This window comes from Scyliorhinus canicula, chromosome 15 (assembly GCF_902713615.1).
Source record: "Scyliorhinus canicula chromosome 15, sScyCan1.1, whole genome shotgun sequence".
NCBI classification, from domain to species: domain Eukaryota; kingdom Metazoa; phylum Chordata; class Chondrichthyes; order Carcharhiniformes; family Scyliorhinidae; genus Scyliorhinus; species Scyliorhinus canicula.
Genome location: NC_052160.1, coordinates 1,857,795 through 1,880,346, shown reverse-complemented (window position 1 = coordinate 1,880,346; position 22,552 = coordinate 1,857,795). Strand labels below are relative to the sequence as shown.

At 48.5% G+C, this 22,552-nt stretch overlaps 1 protein-coding gene across 1 annotated transcript in view; it reads right to left on the bottom strand.

The window, feature by feature from the left end:
• Positions 1 to 1,404: 1,404 nt before the first annotated feature.
• syt17 (synaptotagmin XVII) overlaps positions 1,405 to 22,552 on the bottom strand; it is a 96,554-nt gene continuing 75,406 nt past the window's right edge. The window contains exon 6 of the mRNA XM_038820855.1: positions 1,405 to 2,688. Coding sequence (XP_038676783.1) covers positions 2,492 to 2,688 — 197 coding nt within the window. The 3' untranslated portion in view covers positions 1,405 to 2,491. The remainder of the gene's footprint in view (positions 2,689 to 22,552) is intronic.

Genomic DNA, 22,552 nt, shown 5'->3' with positions numbered 1-22,552 from the left:
ACATTATTGGGTATTGTTGGGTATTGTTGAACATTGTTGAACATTGTTGGGTATTGTTGAACATTGGTGGGTATTGTTGAACATTGTTGAACATTATTGAACATTGTTGGGATATTGTTGAACATTGTTTGGATATTGTTGGGTATTGTTGAACATTATTAAACATTGTTGAACATTATTGAATATTGTTGAACATTATTGAACATTGCTGAACATTATTGTACATTTTGGGTATTGTTGAACATTATCGGGTATTACTGAACATTATTGAACATTGCTGGTTATTGTAGAACATTATTGGGTATAGTTGAACATTATTGAACATTGTTGAACATTATTGAACATTGTTGGGTATTGTTGAACACTATTGAACATTATTGGGGTATTGTTGAAAACTACTAGGCTCAGATTTTGACTTTGTGTAATGATGTAAAAAGGGTGATAGCAAATCAACAATCTATTTCTTTCTGATTTGTATTTCCATAGAAAATAATAGAAATAAATAGCAGAAGAGATACAAAATGACAATCTTAACCCCTAGGAATGATTCCGCATGCTCTTTTATCTTTCAGCTCCGCTCCAAGTCTATGAAATAACGTTTTTTTCATTCTGAAATAAGTGTTTTGCCCATTTTAAATTGAATTTATTTCTTGATTATTTAGTACAGGATCAGATTGAACTTGATGGATGAATAATTAATGGATTGTCACAGCTGTTTTACTGCGCACATAAGCATATACAAATATGCATACTTTTAAATATGGGCAACAGCATTACATTCCAGAATGTAATCCCCAAAGATGATCACTTTTGGATTTGTACACTTTTCATAGAATCCTTATAGTACAGAAGGAGGCCATTCGGACCATCGAGTCTGCACCGACCCTTCAAAGGAGCACCCAACCTTTGCCCAATTCCCCACTCTACTACTGCAACCCCACCCTGAGGGGAAATTTATCACGGCCAATCCACCTAACCTGCACATCTTTGGACTGTGGGAGTAAACCAGAGCACCTGGAGGAAACCCACATGGACACAGGAGAGCGTGCAAACTCCATACAGACAGTGACCGAAGTCGGAATTGAACCCAGGTCCCTAGCGCCATGAGGCAGCAGTACTAACCACCGTGCCGCCCTTGACAGATGAGAAAGATCTCAGTTTTTTTAGAAATTTTAACCAGATTTCTGTATAAAGTGTCACGCTTGGATTCAAACCTACAATCTTCGGATTTGTTTCATTGCAGTCACCAAAGCCAAACGCCTTATCCAATAGGCACAGGATCAGTTTAAACAGTTCTCTACTGTTACATTTTAGATTCAAACCTTAGAGATCGGATTAGTAAATCATTTAGCCTTTATATTAATAAATATATGTTAAAGTACTTCACCAATTTCAAAAGAATATATTGGCAATATAAAGTTTACTTTTAATTAATACTCATTCACAGCCTATCATATACAAGTACATTATAATTTACACTGAACATGTATATTATATCTGTGACACCCACATAGAAATAAACTTTTTCTATCCTGAATAGTATAATAAATAATACAATTTATCTAAGCCATTCCCAATGCCAAATTATTCCCAACCGGCTTATAATGGGCACAGGTAATTTCTTCATCAGCAGAATCGCGTGACAAAATGAATTCATGGCACCTATACATTTGCTTTATTTGAATATATACTTTGAACCAAAACAATATGCTCTGAAATTGTGAATAAGCATCTATTAAAACACAGATGGCAAAAGCTTTTAACCGACAACCTTCCGCCTGGATAACTAGAATTACAGCCATACACCATTCTAGCTAAGGACTCAAATACTAAATACCAACCACACAAGACTATCTGTATAATATGTTGTATCTATATCATTCTACCAAAATACCCTGACACGAGGAATACAAGAGCTTTGCACAATTGATGGAAAGTTCTATGGATCTCAGCTCTTCATTACAACACTACTGTGTTCAAATACCTATCTAATGTACCGATAATCTATCGGTGGCTGGTTTTGATTATTGATAAGCATGGTGGAATGACATAGAGCACTGGAGATAATTACAGTCATATCCATAGACTAACAGTAATCTTTCAAATATTGATGGCTTTCACAAACACAAACCCCATCAATAAAATTCAAATTTAAGCTATTTCATCACTTACACCAAGGAAGCTCACATTGATCTTTTTAAGTGTATAATAGGGACCGCCAAATTCACCTTAAATCAATAATTTCTTCTGATAGTGATGTGTGACAGTGTGTTAACAATATGGTTTTGAATGAATCCCTTTGTTAGCTCTCCAAAATAAATTTGCTATGTTTAATGCCGCACAGATTTGTTTTTAACATTACAAGTCAAAGACAAAGTCAAGGGGATGTTTTCCTTTGCCAAGAAACATGAGCTAATGCTGCCTTTTCTTCGTCCAGTTGGTGACAACACCAGCAAGATTCAGCATGGTGGTGGTGGGTGAGGGGTTCCCATCACGTCACTTCCAGTGATGCCGAGGAGACCCGGTCACACTCAGCACGGGAGCGGAGGCTGTGCCATTGCTCTGATGAGGTCCTGTGAACATTCAGCAGACGGCGCCAGTGGTTGGACTCTGGTGCACCTGTTGAGTACTGACCAATGACAATCCGACCAACGAAATCATTGCTGCTTTTCATGTTGTGACCGTAGACTAAAAAGGAAATGGACAATTAGTTCAGTGGATTCCATTACACAAAGCTGCAGGTTCATAGCAACACAATCGCTCGCCAACACAAGCAGACAAACTCTAAAGTAGGTTGCTTTCGATACAGCCACCGATGATTCTGTAAAGTAACAACATGGTTCACTTGATAGATTATTATTTATAACTGTCAATATTGATTGTCGAATTTGCCACTGTTCTAACATTAGGTCAGTTTTATCTTGTAATAAGACAATTATCTTGTCACTGTAAGTCATTGCTAAGAGTTTCAGACAAATCAAATTGATTCTGAATTTCTGCCACATAATTAAACTCTGCAGTTTAATCCATCAATCGGACAGGAATCCCAGGCTGAAATTTAAGTTGCAATTATCGGAATGGCCAAAGATGTCAACAATTTACAGAGTTAATGGGATTGCAAACCGCAATAAACTTTACCTGCACTTTACTTACCTCGAGCTATTACACTAAAACATCACCGGCATTGTGCAAAATCCATTGTCCATAAAATAGACGGTAAAATCTAACGGCAGCTCCACGCCCAAACTGGAGCGAGATACGTGAGGCAAATCTTGTGAGAGGCTTCTTGCGGGATTTACCCGGCTCGCCACACTTTGCAAGGTCTAACGGGATCTCGTGAGTCGTCGTGATTAATGGGTGCGATGCAGATCAGACTAATCTGTATATTAACGGAGTTACCCAAGGTGCAGGATCTAACCCCCATGCCTAGGAGACCCCGAATGAGTGCCAGTTAGTACAGCTCTCCACAAATGGGGACCAGTAGTACCGGCACTTGGGAAAGTCTCCTAGGGGATCAGGTGCCCCTGAGTGGCAGGGCTCTGGGTAGGGTGATATCCTGGCATGCCTGATGGCACCCTGGCACTGCTGGCCTGACACTCTGGCAGTGCCACCTGTGTGCGACCCTGTGCGGCCTCAGTGGGGCGTACCCCACAGGCGCCCTAAATTGATGCTGAGTCCCGTTGCATAACAGGGTCTTTGCTGGCACTGTGAGTGTCAGGAAACTCCCGGCTAACCGCGCTCAACAAGAGAGTTTGTTCATTTCCGTTAAATCGCGCCCAGAATCGTCCTGGATTATTATTTTGTCAGGATTATGATCCAATTTACTTAAACCCACGATAAATTTAAAAAAATTTCTCAAATGAAGTTACAGCAAAACAGTGACATTTAGAACGGACAGTATGAGACATCTCTGAATGGTAACTAATAGCTTTATATTCAGTTACATCAGGTCTACGCTGAAATAATCGTACACATTCCCCAATGACTGGCCAAATGTTACAGAAGCTTTGGATCACGTTGTTTGTCTACATTTCAGACGAGAAAATATTTTGTTCAGGTGTGGAGAATTTAAAATAAACACTAAAATGTAGGTATTAAGAGTAACGGTGAAACATTTTCAATAGAGTTACTTTTTTGAAAAATCAGCCAATCTGTTGCAGTGTTTGATTTCCCCCTAAGCGTGTGGAACGTATATTCCGCATTGATATTAGATTAAATGAAATGAAAATCACTTATTGTCACAAGTAGGCTTCAATGAAGTTACTGTGAAAAGCCCCTAGTCACCACATTCCGGCGCCTGTTCGGGGAGGCTGGTTCCGGGAATAGAACCGTGCTGCTGGCCTGCCTTGGCCTGCTTTCAAAGCCAGCGATTTAGCTTTTGAATCTCAAATGGAAATTAATTAGTCCACTCCTAACCAAATGGGAGCTTGAAAAGGGATGGTTGGTAAATATCTGAAAGGCAAAGTTTTAAAGAAAATAAAATAAAATAAAAACCAGCAGCATTAAAACCTCTGCTGCCCTCAACAGATTTGATTTTGAAATACAACCTTTGTAACGACAAGGGATGTTATTCTGAGGCTGTATAAGGCTCTGGTCAGACCCCATTTGGAACATTATGAGCAGTGTTGGGAAGAATATGCTGGCCTTGGAAAGGGTCCAGAGGAGATTCACAAGAATGATCCCTGGAATGAAGAGCTTGTCGTAGGAGGAATGGCTGAGGACTCTGGGTCTGTACACGTTGGAGTTTAGAAGGATGAGGGGGGATCTTATTGAAACTTACAGGATACTGCGACGCCTGGATAGAGTGGACGTGGGAGGATGTTTCCACTAGTAGGAAAAACGAGGACCATAGGACACAATCTCAGACTGAAGGGACGATCCTGTAAAACAGAGATGAGGAGGAATTTCTTCAGCCAGAGGGTGGTGAATCTGTGGAACTCTTTGCCGCAGAAGGCTGTGGAGGCCAAATCACTGAGTGTCTTTAAGACTGAGATCGATAGGTTCTTGATTAATAAGGGGATCAGAGGTTATGCGGATTAGTAAAATATCAGCTATGAAAGTGAAATGAAAATTAGGAGCAAAAATGCAACCTAAAGTATAAGAATAGTGAATGAAGTCAGCATTGCCGTTACTCAGTTTACAATATCCAGTCACTGTGAGGATCAACAAACAACAATAACACAGACGACACGCGGAAGGAATCTTGAGATCGAGCAGATGGGGCTGGTTTAGCTCACTCAGCTAAATCGCTGGCTTTTAAAGCAGACCAGGCAGGCCAGCAGCACGGTTCGATTCCCGTACCAGCCTCCCCGAACAGATGCCGGAATGTGGCGACTAGGGGCTTTTCACAGTAACTTCATTGAAGCATACTCGTGACAATAAGCGATTTTCATTTTCATTTTCATTCCGGATGCAGGGCTGGAGTCCGTGACAAACTTAGATTTATTTTGCATTTGTATTTATCGCCTTTTATATTTTCAATTGGTCCAAAGTTCTTCAAAGCCAATGAATTTCTTCCTGAATTGTGATGACTGCTGTCAAATGGGAAAGTGCCACAGTTTTACTAATGCACAAGGAACAAGGAGATGAATATTCTGGTCAGGACTCTGAGAGGATTTCTCTGCCTCTGCAATCTCTTATGTCCATTCGAACATACAGATCATCCTTTGTCTTCACAGCTTGTCTGAAAATCCTCCAATCAGCACATTCTCAATACCGCACTCAAATGTTAGCCTAGCTTAGGGGGTGACAACTCAATATTTACCCCTCTGTATTTCAAATTGTCAGCATTTAGTTTATTTGAATGGTCCCGCTTTGCCGTGATGGATATTCCTGCGGAGGTGCAGCTTTGCCGTGATGGATATTCCTGCGGAGGTGCAGCTTTGCCATTGGCTAGTGGTGAGATCCTCCAATCCCACCAAAGTCTACGGCGTTTGGGGGTCGACCTTCGTGGGACTGGACGATTCCGCCAGTCAGAAGAACAGGAAAATCCCGCCGTTTGTTTCTCCCTCAGTCTCATTGGTTAAGGAGATAGGTTGTTGTTTCTGTATTTCACCAAGATTCCTTGCTGTCAGCATCAGCTCACATTTCCCCCACTTTGCAGTAGAGTTTTGAACTGAAGGGTGAAGGGGAAGTTATAACTGCCAGACAACACGGGGAGATTCCCCACTTCACAATGTGTTATAATCCAGAAGCAAGTTGAGAAAGGTTGATACTGAAGTCTTTACTCGGTATGTACAGTTATTTGCAGAGAAAACATAAAAATAGACCTCTTAGCTCAACCACAGAACAGTTTTAGTAAGTGTCGCTTTACATATGCTAAAGTAAATCCCAATTACTACCCTCCACCTGCATAGAATTAAACGATTGATAAACAATTAACATACTGAAGGATTTTTGGGCCAATTTGATTCTGTCCACTGATGACTTGATGCATTGGGCTTGTACACCAGAAGAGATAGAAACTTAATGTTTTAAATCCTGCCGCCATTCACCAGTTCAGACCCTTCGAATCTCACTTCATTCGGATGCCAAGCTGGGCTATGTGGAAGTTTAGGGACTGGAAGCCACTTGGTTCATACAAGAGTGGCAAATCTTTTTTCATTAGTCTCTGGACTACACAGAGGTAGAAATTGGCCAATGGCAGTAGTGTGAAGTAGGCTGCTAGTGAAGCCTGTGCTAAACTTGCACGTTACCCTTTTTCACCTCACTGTGGATTACTTCAAGTTTTATTATGAGGTAATGCTCCACATACTTGTGTGTCAAGATTTTGTGTCATTTGGGCACCATGGCAGTGCTATCTGTGTGCTAGCCTGGCACTGCCAGGATGCCAGGTTGGTACTGCCAAGGTGCCAAGTTGGCATTTTTGCACACACGCGATGGGGCCATGAGTGCCTAGTGTGCGTGTTGGGCGCGTGCGTGTTGGGTGTGTGCGTGTTGGGTGTGTGCGTGTTGGGTGTGTGCGTGTTGGGTGTGTGCGTGTTGGGTGTGTGCGTGTTGGGTGTGTGCGTGTTGGGTGTGTGCGTGTTGGGTGTGTGCGTGTGCGTGTTGGGCGCGTGCGTGTTGGGCGCGTGCGTGTTGGGCGTGTGCGTGTTGGGTGTGTGCGTGTTGGGTGTGTGCGTGTTGGGTGTGTGCGTGTTGGGTGTGTGCGTGTTGGGGGCAAGGGATCATTCCATAGTGCGCTCGGGATGGGGGGGGATGCTCGGTTCCACCGGCTGGTCAATGGGATTCCCCATTATGGGGCAGCTCCATGCCGTCGGAAACCCCCAGTGCTACCGGCAAAATGGAGCATTCCGACGGCGGAGAATTCAGTCCTGTGTGTTTCTCGGCATTGCGACCACCAGGAAATACACGGCTAAACGCGCTCGCTCAAGCACTTTGTTCCCTTTTGTGAGAATCGCACCCATTATTTGGCTTATCTAATAATTTATGAAGTCTATAGGCAATCAGCTGCATCAAATCATCAGCTGTTGCCAAGGAATTGATTCCGGTGATGGAATACTGATTGGAAAGATTTATCTCTGTCAATTCATCACAAACAAGGTCAAAACTGATGTCTGAACATTGGAAACTGCTTCAAGCTCAATCTGATTGTGATTTATATCAATCCATTAGTTCACCAAATCTCAATTTTGGGTAAGATTTTGTCAACTGTATATTTAGTAATGCAAACACATTGGAAATCAGCTTTAAGAATCAGAAAAAAACATTGGGCAGGATTCTCTCAGCCCAGGGCCGGGCCGGAGAATCTTCGCGATCGGCACGAATCGCGCCACACTGCCCCGACGCTGGGAACCGATTCTCTGCAGAGCGGAGAATCGGCGCGGTTGACGCGGTTGGCGCGGTGCCGGTTGGGGGTCGCTCTGCGGGGCCCCCCTGGCGATTCTCGGCCTGGATGGGCCAAGTGGCCGTAACAAAAACCGCTGCATCCCGCTGCCGCCATTCTAACCTGCTCTCAGCTGGTGGGACCTCGGTGTGGAAGGGTACGGGGGCGGCCTGGGGGGGGGGGGGTGCGTATCGACCCCGGGGGGGGGAGGCCTCCGTTGTGGCCTGGCCCATGATCGGGACCCACCGATCGGCAGGCCAGGCTCTCGGGCTGGGGGCCCTCCTTTCTTCCGCATGCACGGACCGCGTGGCGCCCAGTTGATGCCGGGATCAGCAGCTGGAGCAGAGTGGATCGCTCCAGTGCCGTGCTGGCCCCCTGTAGGGGCCAGAATTGCTGATCCTGAGGCCATGTTGACGCCGTCGGGAAACGCGATGGCGTTTATGACGGCGTCAACACTTAGCCTCAGGATCAGAGAAGCCCGCCCATTGAATTTCATTATTATAAAATATGGCTGTTTAATCACATTAATCTGAACCTCGTTTTGTTATTTTGTCTCGAGAAATAAAATCCCTCTCAATTTCAGACCACTTTCGCCAGGTTGTCAATTGATAAGCTTCATTGACCAGAGTTAATTTTAATTTGTCTGATAAGGTTAATCTAGTACAAAGTTTAAAAATATGAACCGGAAATCTGATGCTAATGCACTTTGATTCAGCAATATCTGTGAGGCAGGACGTGGGCTTGCATCAACAATTCGGCAGATCCTGAATTGTCAAACGGACCAGCCACAATCAAACTGTGACCAGACAGAGCAGGAAGGCAACCTGGAGGCCAGGAGACAAGCCTGGGTCAGGAATTTTACCAAACCGAGGTCTTGAGCGGAAACAATGTTTTCATGGGGAAATTGATTAAAACTGAATTGTGGGACTATTTTACAAGAGTAAGTCATTATCCAGGTGATGCCTTTAGTACATGTCAGTGCAGGCAAGACAAAATAAATAGATCCAATTCCAAAAAAAAACATAATTGCTCCTTTTTCATGGGAGGAATTGTTCATAATGATTGAACTGTTCTGTGAAGTGTTGCTCTTACTGTGGACTGACTGCAGGTGTTTCACATTTCGCGGTTCATCAACCATTTTCAAAATGTCCAATTTGGGAAATTATACATCAGCTAAATTGGACACATTGGCATTTCTGATTCCTTTCAATTACAGCAGTGCACAATCCTTCCTTAAAAATGTATCCTTTAGGTCAGAATTCTCTGAAATTCTAAAAATATAGAATAATTTGGTGAAATGGGTTATTGTATTGAGAGATTTCTTTGGATATTTAAAAAAAAATAAATTTAGAGTACCCAATTATTTTTTCCAATTAAGGGACAATTTAGTGTGGCCAATCCACCTACCCTGCACATCTTTGGGTTGTGGGGGTGAAACCCACGCAGACACGGGGAGAATGTGCAAACTTCTTTGGATATTTGATCACAATGCATTTTTATTTTTAAAAATTCCAATGGCGCGATTCTCCGCTGCCCACAACGGGTCGGAGACTAGCGGGAGGGCGTCCCCGACATTTTTCACGCCCTCCCGCTATCCCCCCCCCCCCCACGCCCGCCCCACGACACGAATCACTGCTCGCCGTTTTTTACGGCGAACAGCGATTCTCCCCAGGCCGATGGGCCGAGTGCCCAGGCCTTTACGACCATTTTTACGGCAGCAAACACACCTGCTTGCTGCCGTCGTAAAAACGGCCGCAACATGCCCGTTCTGGGCATCCAGGGCCACGATTGGCACTGCGCATGGGCCCGCGATCGGTGCCTCCGCCGCCCCGCAGGATCAGTCCGCGGGGCGGTTGAGGGAGATGACGGCCACACGCATGCGCGGGTTGGAGCCGTCCAACCAGCGCATGCGCGGCTGACGTCATCGTGCGTGTCAGCCGCCGTGACGTTTGGCGCGCGGACTTAGCGACGGTCGCTAAGTCCGCGATGCCGTGCTTCACGGGGCCCCGCTCCTAGCCCTGCTCAGGGGGGAGAATCGGGTCCCGGGAGGGGGCGCGGAGGCTGCCGTGAAACACGGCCAGTTTCACAGCAGCCTTTACGACTCGCCGCATTTGCGGAGAATCGCGCCCCAAATGTTTTACTGTTAAACACATTCAAATCAAACATTTAACTCAAGTACCTTAGCCCCGTTCTGGGACTCAAAACAGATCCACTTCTGCAAAACTGATCTGGTTCCACTAGAAAAATGTTGCATCCAATTGCGGTGTACAGGTTTCTGATCAATATTGGCAAACACAATGAAGCTGCTGAAGTTTCTCATGGGAATAGATTACTCACCAAAAACCATACCTCAAATACAGTCCAAAGTGAGTGGTTAGCACTGATACCTCACAGCGCCAGGGACCCGGATTCGATTCCGGCCTTGGATCACTGACTGTGTGCACCTTCTCCCCGTGCCTGCGTGGGTTTCCTCCGGATGCTCCGGTTTCCTCCCACAGTCCAAAGATGTGCGGGTTAGGTGGATTGGGTGCAGAGGAGATTCACTAGGTTAATCCCAGAGTTGAAGGGGTTGGATTACGAGGCGAGGTTGAGTAGACTGGGACTCTACTCGGAATTTAGAAGGATGCGGGAGGGGGTGGGGGGGAGGGGGTGGGGGAGGGGGGGGGGGTTCTTATCGAAAAGTATAAAATTATGAAGGGAATAGATAGGATAGATGCGGTCAGGTTGTTTCCACTGGTAGGTGAAATCAGAACTAGGGGACATAGCCTCAAAATAAGGGGAAGTAGATTTAGGACTGAGTTTAGGAGGAACTTCTTCACCCAAAGGGTTGTGAATCTATGGAATTCCTTGCCCAGTGAAGCAGTTGAGGCTCCTTCATTACATGTTTTCAAGATAAAGATAGATAGTTTTTTGAAGAATAAAGGAATAAATGGATAGGGCGAGGTCTCAGGTGCTCTTTCAGAGGTCGGTGCAGATTCGATATGTCAAGAAAGGGTTCCTTGAACTTGCATTTGGCCCCCATTAGTTTAAACTAGCTATGATAGAAATAAACAAGGACCAGATATATGTTTCTGTATCATTTCTGCTCAGGCTGATTGAATTTTCATCATTAGCTCTGAGAAAACACACTTTTAATTTCATTTCACGTCTCAAAAATAGAAAATAATGATTTATATGTTGTTGCCAAGCCAATTCCTCCATTTCACTGAAGTTTGGGAGATGTTACTTGTCAAATATAATTAAATAAATGCGTTTGCCACTTTACTAGGACAGCAGGATAAAATTTACAAATCCTGTTCATTGTAAACATTAATAATTCCAAATTCAATTAAAGTGGAATTAACCGTCGCTTCCCCAAGGACTGGATTTGATGTGTTCAGCTCTGTTCAATATTGCAATGAAAACAAAAGCATCTTCTGAACAAATTATTTCAGAAAGGTTGTCTAGGTGGCCAGAGTGTGGTTTAGAATGACACCAACAGTGTGTTTGAACCCCACGCTAGCTATGGAAGTTGATGGAGAACTCTCTCCAGTCCCCTGCTTGATAGGAAGTGGTGATCCTGAACCACTTGTCTCTCTCCAACAGAGAGAGAGGCCTATGCTCCCTCATGGACCCTGGCTAATTGCCGATCTCATTGAGTTATGGTGCTAACTGTTTATGATCAGTTCCAGAAGCATAAGCAGATAATGTATAATATTGAAAAGAAAGCAAAATACTAGTTGTTCTGTTATTAAAACCAGACCAAGTTGAGTAGAGATAAATTATCTCAACCATGGCAACAGTTGGGGAGCTATGATTGGACTTTGTGCTTTATGAGGTGGGAGGTAGAAAATTAGCTCAGGTTTTTATTGTAGATTGAGATCCAGTGACTCCTGCTACAAAGCACGTCAACATGAATGTCTGGTACAGGACCTAAACAAACAAAACCACAATGCCCACCCTGCCCCCCACCCCCAGGTTTCTGATGGTCACTTTGCTCCCATTACAATGGCCAATAGTCACATGATGAAAGACTACGGAGACTCGCAGTGTTCAGAGCACTATATAACAAGTAAACACCTTCAGGAGAGGAAGGAGAAATGATTATGGCACAGCATGCCAAATTGCGATGGCCCAAGATTTGCTGTCAAAGTAACCATAAGGCATTTCCATACAAATGGAAAAGCAACTTAAGGCACTGAGAAGATGTGCAGTTAAAAGTAAATACCCAAATGTTGCAGTTCACAGTGACTGCACTCCACCACTTGCTCTGCATAAACAGTAATTCACTCCCTTCCTCACTACTGAAAGGCATTGAATCTCATGACTTTCTACTATTGGTATTATAGATACAAACTGAACCTTTCTCAAATTCAAAAGCAAACCCAGCTCACATAGTTTGGGCTAGTAATTAAAAGCTTAAATATGCTTTTACTGTGATTATTGTTGCTTACTGCCAAGCAACCTCGGAAAGAAGGCAATTAAAGGTACAAACACTCAGTCCTTTGGGTTTTAATTGTTGTTGGAGATTTTAAAATGTCAAATTTAAATAATTTTAAATATTTCCTATCTGTATCTTTTTTCTTTCTCTCTTAATCGAACCGTCCTATCCTTTCTTTATCATTTTTTCTGTATTTGGTTTGAAATTGAATTCACCCAATCTTTCTCAGCCCTTGTACTGTTAATTTCACAATTCTGCAATCTGATTAGTTGAGGCGGGAGGAGAGGGGGGACATAGTTAATTCAGGTCCCAGCGGCGGAATTCTCCGCTCCCGCGCGGCATTGGGAAGGCCGTCGTGACCTCGGCCTAGTTTCACGACGGCATCAGAGGCCGCTCCTCGCACCCTATTCACCCCCCCCCCCCCCCCCCAGGGGGCTAGGAGCGGCGCTCCGTAAATCTCAGCCGCCGGGCCTTGATGCTTGCACAAGGCAGCGCGCCGAGAATGACGTGATGGCGGCGCCTAAGTGACGTCAGCCGCGCAGGCGCAGGTTGGCCGGCTCCAACCAGCATGCGCGGCTGATGTCACGACGGCTGCCGGCTCCAACCCGCGCATGCGCAGTTGCCGTCCTCCCCTCCGCTGGCCCACAAGACGTGGCGGCTTGATCTAGCGGGGCGGCGGAGGGGAAAGAGTGCGTCTCTTGGAGACACCGGCCCGACGATCGGTGGGCACCGATCGCGGGCCAGTCCCTTCCCGAGCACGGCTGTGTTGCTCACTCCCCTCTCCGCCCCCCACAAGCCACAAGTGAAACTTTGGCGCCATGTTCACGATGGCAGCACCCAGATGTGGTTGCCGCCGTCGTGAACCGGTCGGGAACGTCAGGCCGCTCGGCCCATCCGGGCCGGAGAATCGCCGATCGCCGTGAAAAATGGCGAGCGGCAATTCATCCGAGCAGGGGGTGGGAGAATCACGGGGAGTGCCAGGGCGGCGTGTCGTGAGTCGCCCGGCCCTCCCGTGTTTCTCCCACCCGGCATGGGGAGCGGAGAATCGTGCCCCAGATGCCCTGTTACTTTCGCTATGTCATCATCAACTCACACTTCCAATAATTTGAAATGCAAAAAAAATTAAACCATCCAAACATGTGCCAACGTGCCAACTGACTGGAGATGCTGTTGATGCCACTTTTAATAGGATTTGTCATGTCATTTATTTCCACATATCTTCTGATTGCTCATAATAAATTGACATGCTGACCTTTTGAAGTCATTCTTGAAGATGTCAAATAAAAGAATGAGATGCTTTTCTGATTAAAAGCTAAAAGGAGACTTCCGGTTGCGGCTATGACTAGCTAAGCCGCACATTTGGAAGCTCCTGCAACAAAGGTGTTTTTGGGCCAATTGGAGGGCCCCAACGGCGCTGAAAAAACGAATCCCGGTGGGGGAAGGTCCCCTGAGGAGAACTAGACCGATTTTATGGTCGGTACCCGGAGTGGAGCGGCAAGAAAAACGGCAGCAGCTCCCCAAAAAAAGCGGGGGAAGAAAATCAAAATGGCGGCCGGCGGTGCACCGGAGGAGTGGAAGAAATGGGCGGAGGAGCAGCAGGCCGCTCTCCTCCGTTTTTTCACGGAGATGAAAGTGGAACTCTTAGAGTCCATGAACGCGACGGCCACCAGGTTGGTGGGAGCCCAGGCAATCCAAGAGGCGTCGATTAAAGATCTGCAGCAGGAGATGGCCGCGAGGGAGGAGGAGGCCACAGTCATCGGGGCAAAGGTGGAGGTGCACGAGGCACTCCACATGAAGTGGCAGAGCCGCTTCGAGGAGCTGGACACTCGGATGAGGAGGAAAAATTTGAGGATCCTGGGCCTGGAAGAAGGCCTGGAGGGGTCGGATCTCCCGGGATATGTGGCGGAGATGTTGAGCTCCCTGATGGGGGAAGGGGCCGGTCCGGCGCCCCTGGAATTGGAAGAGGCATACCGGGTCATGGCCAGGAGGCCTAGGGCAAACGAGCCCCCGAGGGCGGTGCTGGTGCGGTTCCAGCGGCTAAGTGATCGAGAGAAAGTCCTGAGGTGGGCTAAAAGGGAGAAAAGCAGCAAGTGGCAGAACTCGACGGTAAGGGTGTACCAGGACTGGAGTGCGGAGGTGGCAAAGCGGCGGGCCCGGTACAACCGGACAAAGGCGGTGCTACACGCGAAAAAGATCAAATTTGGAATGCTGCAACCGGCGCGCTTGTGGGTCACCTACAAGGACCAACATCATTATTTCGAGTCCCCTGAGGAGGCCTGGACCTTTGTACAAGAGGAAAAGTTGGACACGAACTAAAACCTGGGAGCACCGGCGGTCGTAGCCGCCGGGGGACTCTTGATTGTGCAAGTGGCCCTTTTCTTTTTCAGGCCAGGTCGGAACTGGGTAACAGTTTCGTGGAGTGTTTGGGGTGTTTTTTCTCGAACGGTTGACTTTTCTGAATATTTTGAAGGTTTCGAGTTGTTGGGTGTTTCTGTATATTTGTACTGCTGAAATCTCTATTGTGGGTCGTTGGTTTCTTATGGGGTGTTTTTTCCCGTTTCCAATTTCCCTTAGTTATTTACCCCTCTTACCCTTTTTCTTTGGGTGCTTGGGGGGGGTTTTTTTTGTTCTTTTTTTTCTTTTCGGGTTATGGTTATCTGCGGTTATTTATACTGTTTGATGGAGGGTGATGGTTGGGCACACTGTTAGTTGATAGTTAGTTAATTATTTTGTTATTTAAGTATGTAGTTAAGTATTTATGTATTTAGTTGCCATTGGGTATTTGTATTTATATCGTTAAGTGGGGGAGACGGGACGGGGGGGAGCGGGTTGATTATGCGGGTCTTTCTCGGGGGTTTTAAGGGGATCTTTCACGGGCGCAGATGGGGTGAACCGGGAGGAGTCGGAATGTGGCAGGAGCAGCCGGGTCAGCGGAGACCAGCTGACTCTCGGGAGTACGATGTGGGGTACATCGCGGCTAGGAGGGGTCCTAGCCAGGGGGGGGGGGGGGGGGGGAAAGGGGGGGGGGACTGGGGGGGGACACCGGGTTGCTGCTAGAAGGACCAGGGACGAGAAGGGGAGAGCCGGGGGGGGTGGGGGGGGGGGGCCATCGCTATGGGAAGCGGGTCAGAAAAGAAGGGATGACCCGGGGCGAGCAAGGGACAAGACATGGCTAATCGACAGGGAGTAGGGACGGGTCGCTCTGCGACCCGATTGATCACGTGGAACGTAAGGGGGCTGAATGGGCCGGTCAAAAGATCAAGGGTCTTCTCACACCTGAAGGGACTGAAGGCTGATGTAGCAATGCTGCAGGAGACTCATTTGAGGGTAGCAGATCAGGTCCGCCTGAGAAGGGGGTGGGTGGGACAGGTGTTCCACTCAGGCTTGGATATCAAGAACCGGGGGGTGGCGATTTTGGTGGGAAAGAGAGTGTCGTTTGTGGCGGCAGAGGTGGTGGCAGACAAGGAGGGCAGGTACGTGATGGTGAGGGGTAGGCTGCAGGGAGAGAATGTGGTACTGGTAAATGTGTATGCCCCGAACTGGGACGACGCGGGTTTTATGAGGCGCCTGCTGGGCCTCATCCCGGGACTGGAGGCAGGGGGCCTGATCATGGGAGGGGACTTTAATACGGTGTTAGACCCTGGGCTGGATAGATCGAGTTCCAGGACGAATAGGAGGCCGGCAGCGGCAGAGGTGTTAAGGGGGTTCATGGAGCAGATGGGAGGGGTAGACCCATGGAGATTTGGTAGGCCTAGGGCGAGGGAGTATTCTTTTTTCTCCCACGTCCACAGAGTGTACTCTAGGATCGATTTTTTCGTATTGAACAGGGGGCTGATACCGAGAGTGCAGGACACGGAGTACTCGGCCATTGCGATATCGGACCATGCACCACATTGGGTGGACGTGGACATGGGGGAGGCGCGGGACCAACGCCCGTTGTGGCGCCTGGATGTAGGGCTGTTGGCGGACGAAGAGGTGTGCAGAAGGGTGAGAACGGGCATTGAGAACTATCTGGGTACGAATGACACAGGTGAGGTGCAGGTGGGGACGGTCTGGGAGGCCTTGAAAGCAGTGATTAGAGGAGAGCTGATCTCCATAAGGGCACACAGAGAGAGGAAGGAGAGGCAGGAAAGGGAGAGGCTGGTGGGGGAGCTCCTAGAAGTAGATAGGAAATATGCGGCGGCGCCAGAGGAGGGGCTATTAAGGGAGCGGCGTAGCTTGCAGGCCAGGTTCGACCTACTGACCACTAGGAAGGCGGAAATGCAGTGGAGAAGGGCGCAGGGTGCGGCGTATGAGTACGGGGAAAAGGCGAGCAGGATGCTGGCACACCAGCTTCGTAAGCGAGATGCAGCCAGAGAGATTGGGGGAGTGAGAGAGAGGGGTGGGGATGTAGTGCAGAAGGGGCAAGAGGTGAATAGGGTCTTTAGGGACTTCTATAGGGAATTGTATAGGTCTGAACCGCCGAAGAGGAGAGGGGGAATGAAGAACTTTCTCGACAAATTGGGGTTCCCAAAGGTACAGGAGGAGCTGGTGGAAGGGTTGGGGGCGCCGATAGAGCTGCAGGAGCTAATTAAAGGGATAGGCCAGATGCAGGCGGGGAAGGCGCCGGGGCCGGATGGGTTCCCGGTGGAGTTTTACAGGAAATTTGTGGACTTGGTGGGTCCAGTGCTGGTGCGAGCCTTCAATGAGGCGCGCGAGGGGGGGGTTCTGCCTCCAACAATGTCGCAGGCCCTGATCTCCTTGATTTTGAAGCGGGACAAGGACCCGGTCCAGTGCGGGTCCTACAGGCCCATCTCCCTCCTGAATGTTGACGCCAAGCTGTTAGCAAAGGTCCTGGCAACCAGGATAGAGGACTGTGTGCCAGGGGTAGTCCATGAAGACCAGACGGGGTTCGTGAAGGGACGCCAACTTAACACAAATGTCCGGAGATTGTTAAATGTGATTATGATGCCAGCAGTGGAAGGGGAGGCGGAGATAGTGGTAGCGCTGGACGCGGAGAAGGCATTTGACAGGGTGGAGTGGGAATACTTGTGGGAGACGTTGGAAAGGTTTGGGTTTGGGGAGGGATTTATCAAGTGGGTAAAACTGCTCTATTCAGCTCCGATGGCAAGTGTGGTAACAAACGGGAGGAGGTCAGAATATTTTGGGCTCCATCGAGGTACTAGGCAGGGATGTCCCCTATCTCCCTTACTCTTTGCATTAGCGATTGAGCCGTTGGCGATGGCACTGAGGGGTTCAGGGGGGTGGAGAGGACTGACAAGGGGTGGGGAGGAACATCGGGTCTCGCTCTATGCGGATGATTTGTTGTTGTATGTGGCAGACCCGGAGGGGGGAATGCCGGAGGTAATGGGGATACTAGCGGAGTTCGGGGACTTTTCGGGATATAAATTAAATCTGGGGAAAAGTGAGGTCTTTGTAATACACCCGGGAGACCAAGGGGAGGGAATTGGGAGGCTCCCCTTCAAAAGAGCAGTTAAAAGTTTTAGGTATTTGGGGGTGCAGGTGGCAAAGAACTGGGGGACCCTACACAAGTTGAACTTTTCCAGACTGGTGGAGCAGATGGAGGAGGAGTTTAAGAGGTGGGACATGGTGCCGCTGTCGCTGGCAGGGAGGGTGCAGTCAGTTAAAATGACGGTCCTCCCGAGGTTCTTGTTTTTGTTCCAGTGTCTGCCCATCTTCCTCCCCAGGGCCTTTTTCAAGAAGGTAACGAGTAGTATCATGGGGTATGTGTGGGCACATGGCACCCCGAGAGTTAGAAGGGTCTTTTTGGAGCGGAGTAGGGATAGTGGAGGGCTGGCGTTACCCAACCTTTCAGGATATTACTGGGCGGCAAATACATCGATGGTACGAAAGTGGATGATGGAAGGGGAGGGGGCAGCCTGGAAGCGCATGGAGAGGGCGTCCTGCGGCAACATAAGCTTAGGGGCACTGGTAACGGCACCATGGCCGCTCCCTCCCACGAGGTATACCACGAGCCCGGTGGTGGCGGCCACCCTCAAGATCTGGGGGCAGTGGAGGCGACACAGGGGGGAAGTGGGAGGTCTGATAGGGGCACCACTAAGAGGGAACCACAGATTTGCGCCGGGAAACACAGGAGGGGGATTCCAGAGCTGGCAGAGGGCGGGTATTAGACAACTGAGGGACTTGTTTATAGAGAGGAGGTTTGCGAGCCTGGGAGAGCTGGAGGAGAAATTTGGGCTCCCCCCGGGGAACACGTTCAGGTACCTCCAAGTGAAGGCATTTGCCAGGCGACAGGTAGAGGGGTTCCCCGCGCTTCCCGATAGGGGGGCGAGTGATAGGGTGCTATCAGGGGTCTGGGTCGGGGAGGGGAAGATCTCGGACATCTATAAGATTATGCAGGAGGTGGAGGAGGTACCGGTAGAGGAGCTGAAAGATAAGTGGGAGTTAGAGCTGGGGGAACAGATAGAGGACGGGACATGGGCAGACGCCCTGGAGAGGGTCAACTCGTCGTCGTCATGTGCGAGACTAAGTCTCATTCAATTTAAGGTACTGCATAGAGCCCACATGACGGGGACAAGGATGAGTCGGTTTTTCGGGGGTGAAGACAGGTGTATTAGATGTTCGGGAAGCCCTGCGAATCATGCACATATGTTTTGGGCATGTCCGGCACTGGAGGAGTTCTGGAAGGGGGTGGCAGGGACGGTGTCGAGAGTGGTGGGGTCCAGGGTCAAGCCAGGATGGGGACTTGCGATCTTCGGGGTTGGGGTGGAACCGGGGGTACAGGAGGCGAGGGAGGCTGGAATATTAGCCTTTGCGTCCTTGGTGGCTCGGAGGAGGATCCTGATTCAGTGGAGGGACGAAAGGCCTCCGAGTGTTAACACCTGGTTAAACGACATGGCAAACTTCATCCAATTGGAAAGGATCAAATTTGCCCTGAGAGGGTCGGTGCAGGGGTTTTCCAGGCGATGGCAACCCTTCCTAGACCTCTTGGATCAGAGATAGAAACTGAGGCCATGACAGCAGCAACCCGGGAGGGGAGGGGAGGGCGGGAGGGGGGGAGGGGGGGGGGGAGGGGGGACAACGACGAAGGAAGTACGGTAGCGGCGGTGGCACGGGCAAGGCCTGCCCGAGGACGCTGCTAGAAATGATAAGTTGGTCTGACTGTCGGTTCGCCGGCGGGGGGGGGGGGGGGGGGGGGGGGGGGGGGGGGGGGACGCGCGGGTAGGGGGGGGGGGGGATTTTTTTTTTCTTTTTCTTGTTAAGTAGGGGGGTTTGACTTTGTTTTGCTATAATTTAAATGTAAATGTAGGGGGGGTTAAAATGTTTGTATTTTGAAAAATTCAATAAAAATTATTTAAAAAAAAAAAGCTAAAAGGATCAGTCATTTTTAATATTCTCTATTTCTACATAATATAATTTCAACAGGCATCTCCATAAAGTCTTAATGTGTAATTGTGAAATTGCTTTCAGTAAGACAGTTTGGGACCTCGACTAACAACATTAATTCACAGAGATTGGTTATTTTGAGTAAGCCTAATTTTGAAGAGTATTTAGCATGCTCAGTCCATCGCACCAACCACTGCATAAAATGATCTTCAATGAAAGAGCTCTGCATAATATCTTTCTTTTAATAATATAATGCACATAGCTTTGAGTGAAATAACATTTGGCTGGCAGCGCAGGAAGCTTGGACAGATGCTGGGCCTAAAAGCTTTGCCTTTCACTGAATCTTGATGGGTCTCATTTATTTAACTGCCTTTTTTCTTTTGACACACTGTAATAAAGAGAAATGCGCAGCTATATCTTTCACTGCTTGCACCCACTGATGGTGGGACATCTAGAAAACAATTGCCTGTCCAATCTTCATGCTATTTCCATTTTTGCACCATGATGTTAACTTGTAGCATCCGTTTAGGGGCCAGTGTTCATTAATTCCAATTAACACCTTTCTGTTAAAGGAGATTGAGAATGCAAAGTCTTTAGTAAATACTAAATTTCCTTTAGCAGAGGGGTGGGTGGCTGGGGGGGGGGGGGGGGGGGGGAGCAGTTAATGATTTCCATTAATTTGTAAACAACCGGCAGCTTCCAGGCACAACATTGAGACCACAGCTGGAATATTGTGGGCAGGTCTGGTCTCCTTATCTGAGGAAACCTTGGTCTGGAGGGAGTGCTGATGTGGAGATGCCGGCGTTGGACTGGGGTGAGCACAGTAAGAAGTCTTACAACACCAGGTTAAAGTCCAACAGGTTACAGAGGGAGTGCAGCAAAGGTTTACCAGACTAATTCCTGGGATGGCAGGATTGATGTACGAGGAGAGATTGAATCAGTTAGGATTGTATTCACTGGAGTTGAGAAGAATGAGGTGGGATCTCATAGAAATCTATAAAATTCTAACAGGACTGGACAGGGTAGATGCAGGAAGGATGTTCCTGCTGGCGGCGAGTCCAGAACCAGGGGTCACAGTCTGAGGATACGGGGTAGACTGTTTAGGACAGGGATGAGGAGAAATTTCTTCACCCAGAGAGTGGTGAGCCTGTGGAATTTGTTACCACAGGAAGCAGTTGAAGCCAAAGCATGCTTTTAAGAAGGAGTTAGACATAGCAATTGGGGCAAAAGGATATGAGGGAAAGCAGGAACAGGTTACTTAGTTGGACGATCAGCCATGATCATGATGAATGGCGGATCAGGTTCGAAGGGCCTGCTCCTTTTTTCTTTTTTAAAATAAATTTAGAGTACCGAATTATTTTTTTTCAATTAAGGGGCAATTTAGTGTGGCCAATCCACCTAACCTGCACATCTTTGGGTTGTGGGGGTGAAACCCACGCAGACACAGGGAGAATGTGCAAACTCCACACGGACAGTGACCCCGAGCAGGGATTTGAACCCGGGTCCTCAGCAACATAGTCCCAGTGCTAACCACTGCACCACATGCCGCCTCTGCACCTATTTTCTCTATTAAAATGCTCCATACTCCAGGCATCAATTCACTGCACTGCTGCCTGGTCTTACCAATCAATCTCAAAGGAAGAAAGACCTACAGTGGGGAATGTGCTTTATTGTGTTTGGGATTGATCAATTATTCAGCACCATTCAGTCAGGTTTGACAGCATGGACCACTTGAGCTGATGGCCCTGTGCATCAATCAAAAGCAAGATGTTGGGTGCTATTTAACCGCCACACTGTGCCCGAAAAGCAGCTTGCCTCCGTGCAATGTGGCCAATAGAAGCCAGGAGACTCCGCTTCTGCGATCTACCCAGCTTGCAAGGCCTAGCGAGATCTAACACGATCTCACAAGATGTTGCAATGTAAATTCCGCCCATTGTGGTTATGATCACTTTTTGACAAATCTGCATATTAGAGCCAGACCGCGAGTCTCACTTTAATATACAGGTTCCCGAGGCACCTGAGGCATTGGGATCTATCCCCTTTAAAATGGTGTCTCAATCTCTCGCTATACCAAGCAGTACCAGCAGGTGGAGCTCCTCAAAGCAGAAAACAGGGGCAAAATTCTCCAACCCCCCACAGGGTCGGAGAATCGCCCGGGACCGGCGAAAATCCCGCCCCCACCGTGGCCGGAATTCTCCGCCACCCGGGAATTGGCGGGGGCGGGAGTCACACCCCGCCAATCAGTGTGCCCTCCACGCCAATTGGCGAGCCCCCGCTGCGATTCTCCGGCCCGCGATGGGCCAAAGTCCCGCCGCTGGGAGGCCTCTCCCGCCGCCGTGGTTTGAACCACCTCTGGTGGCGGCTGGATCGGCGGCGCGAGCAGGCCCCCGGGGTCCTGGGGAGGGCGCGGGGCGATCGGACCCCGGGAGGGTGCCCCCACGGTGGCCAGGCCCGCGATCGGGGCCCACTGATCGGCGGGCGGGCCATTGCCGGGGGGGCCTCTTTTCCTTCCACCGCCGCCACGGCCTCCACCATGGCGGAGGCGGAAGAGAATTCCCCAGCGGCAGCTGACGCACCGGCGCATGCGCGAAACCGGGGAAGGCCTTTCGGCCAGCCCCAGCGCCGGGCAGTGGGCGTCAAAGGCCGCTGCCGCCGGTGTATCCCAGTGTCCTCCTCGCCATTCTGGAACACAAAGGATTCTGATTTGTCCACAGCCTCCGGAGCAGCCAGGTTCACAATGTGCAGGCTTGGGCTTACTTTGACTTGCCGGGTAGACCGACACAGCTGTATGCTCACCATTCCCCCTCCACCTCCTTCCACTGGTCCTCAATGTTCTCATCAAAAGTGAGCGGACCGATGCACTAGCGTCGCCCCGCTATCTCAGCCAGCTCCTGACACCTTTATATTGTTGTGCGATGGTTCAGGAATGAGGACACAGGTGACAATTTCAACACTTTATT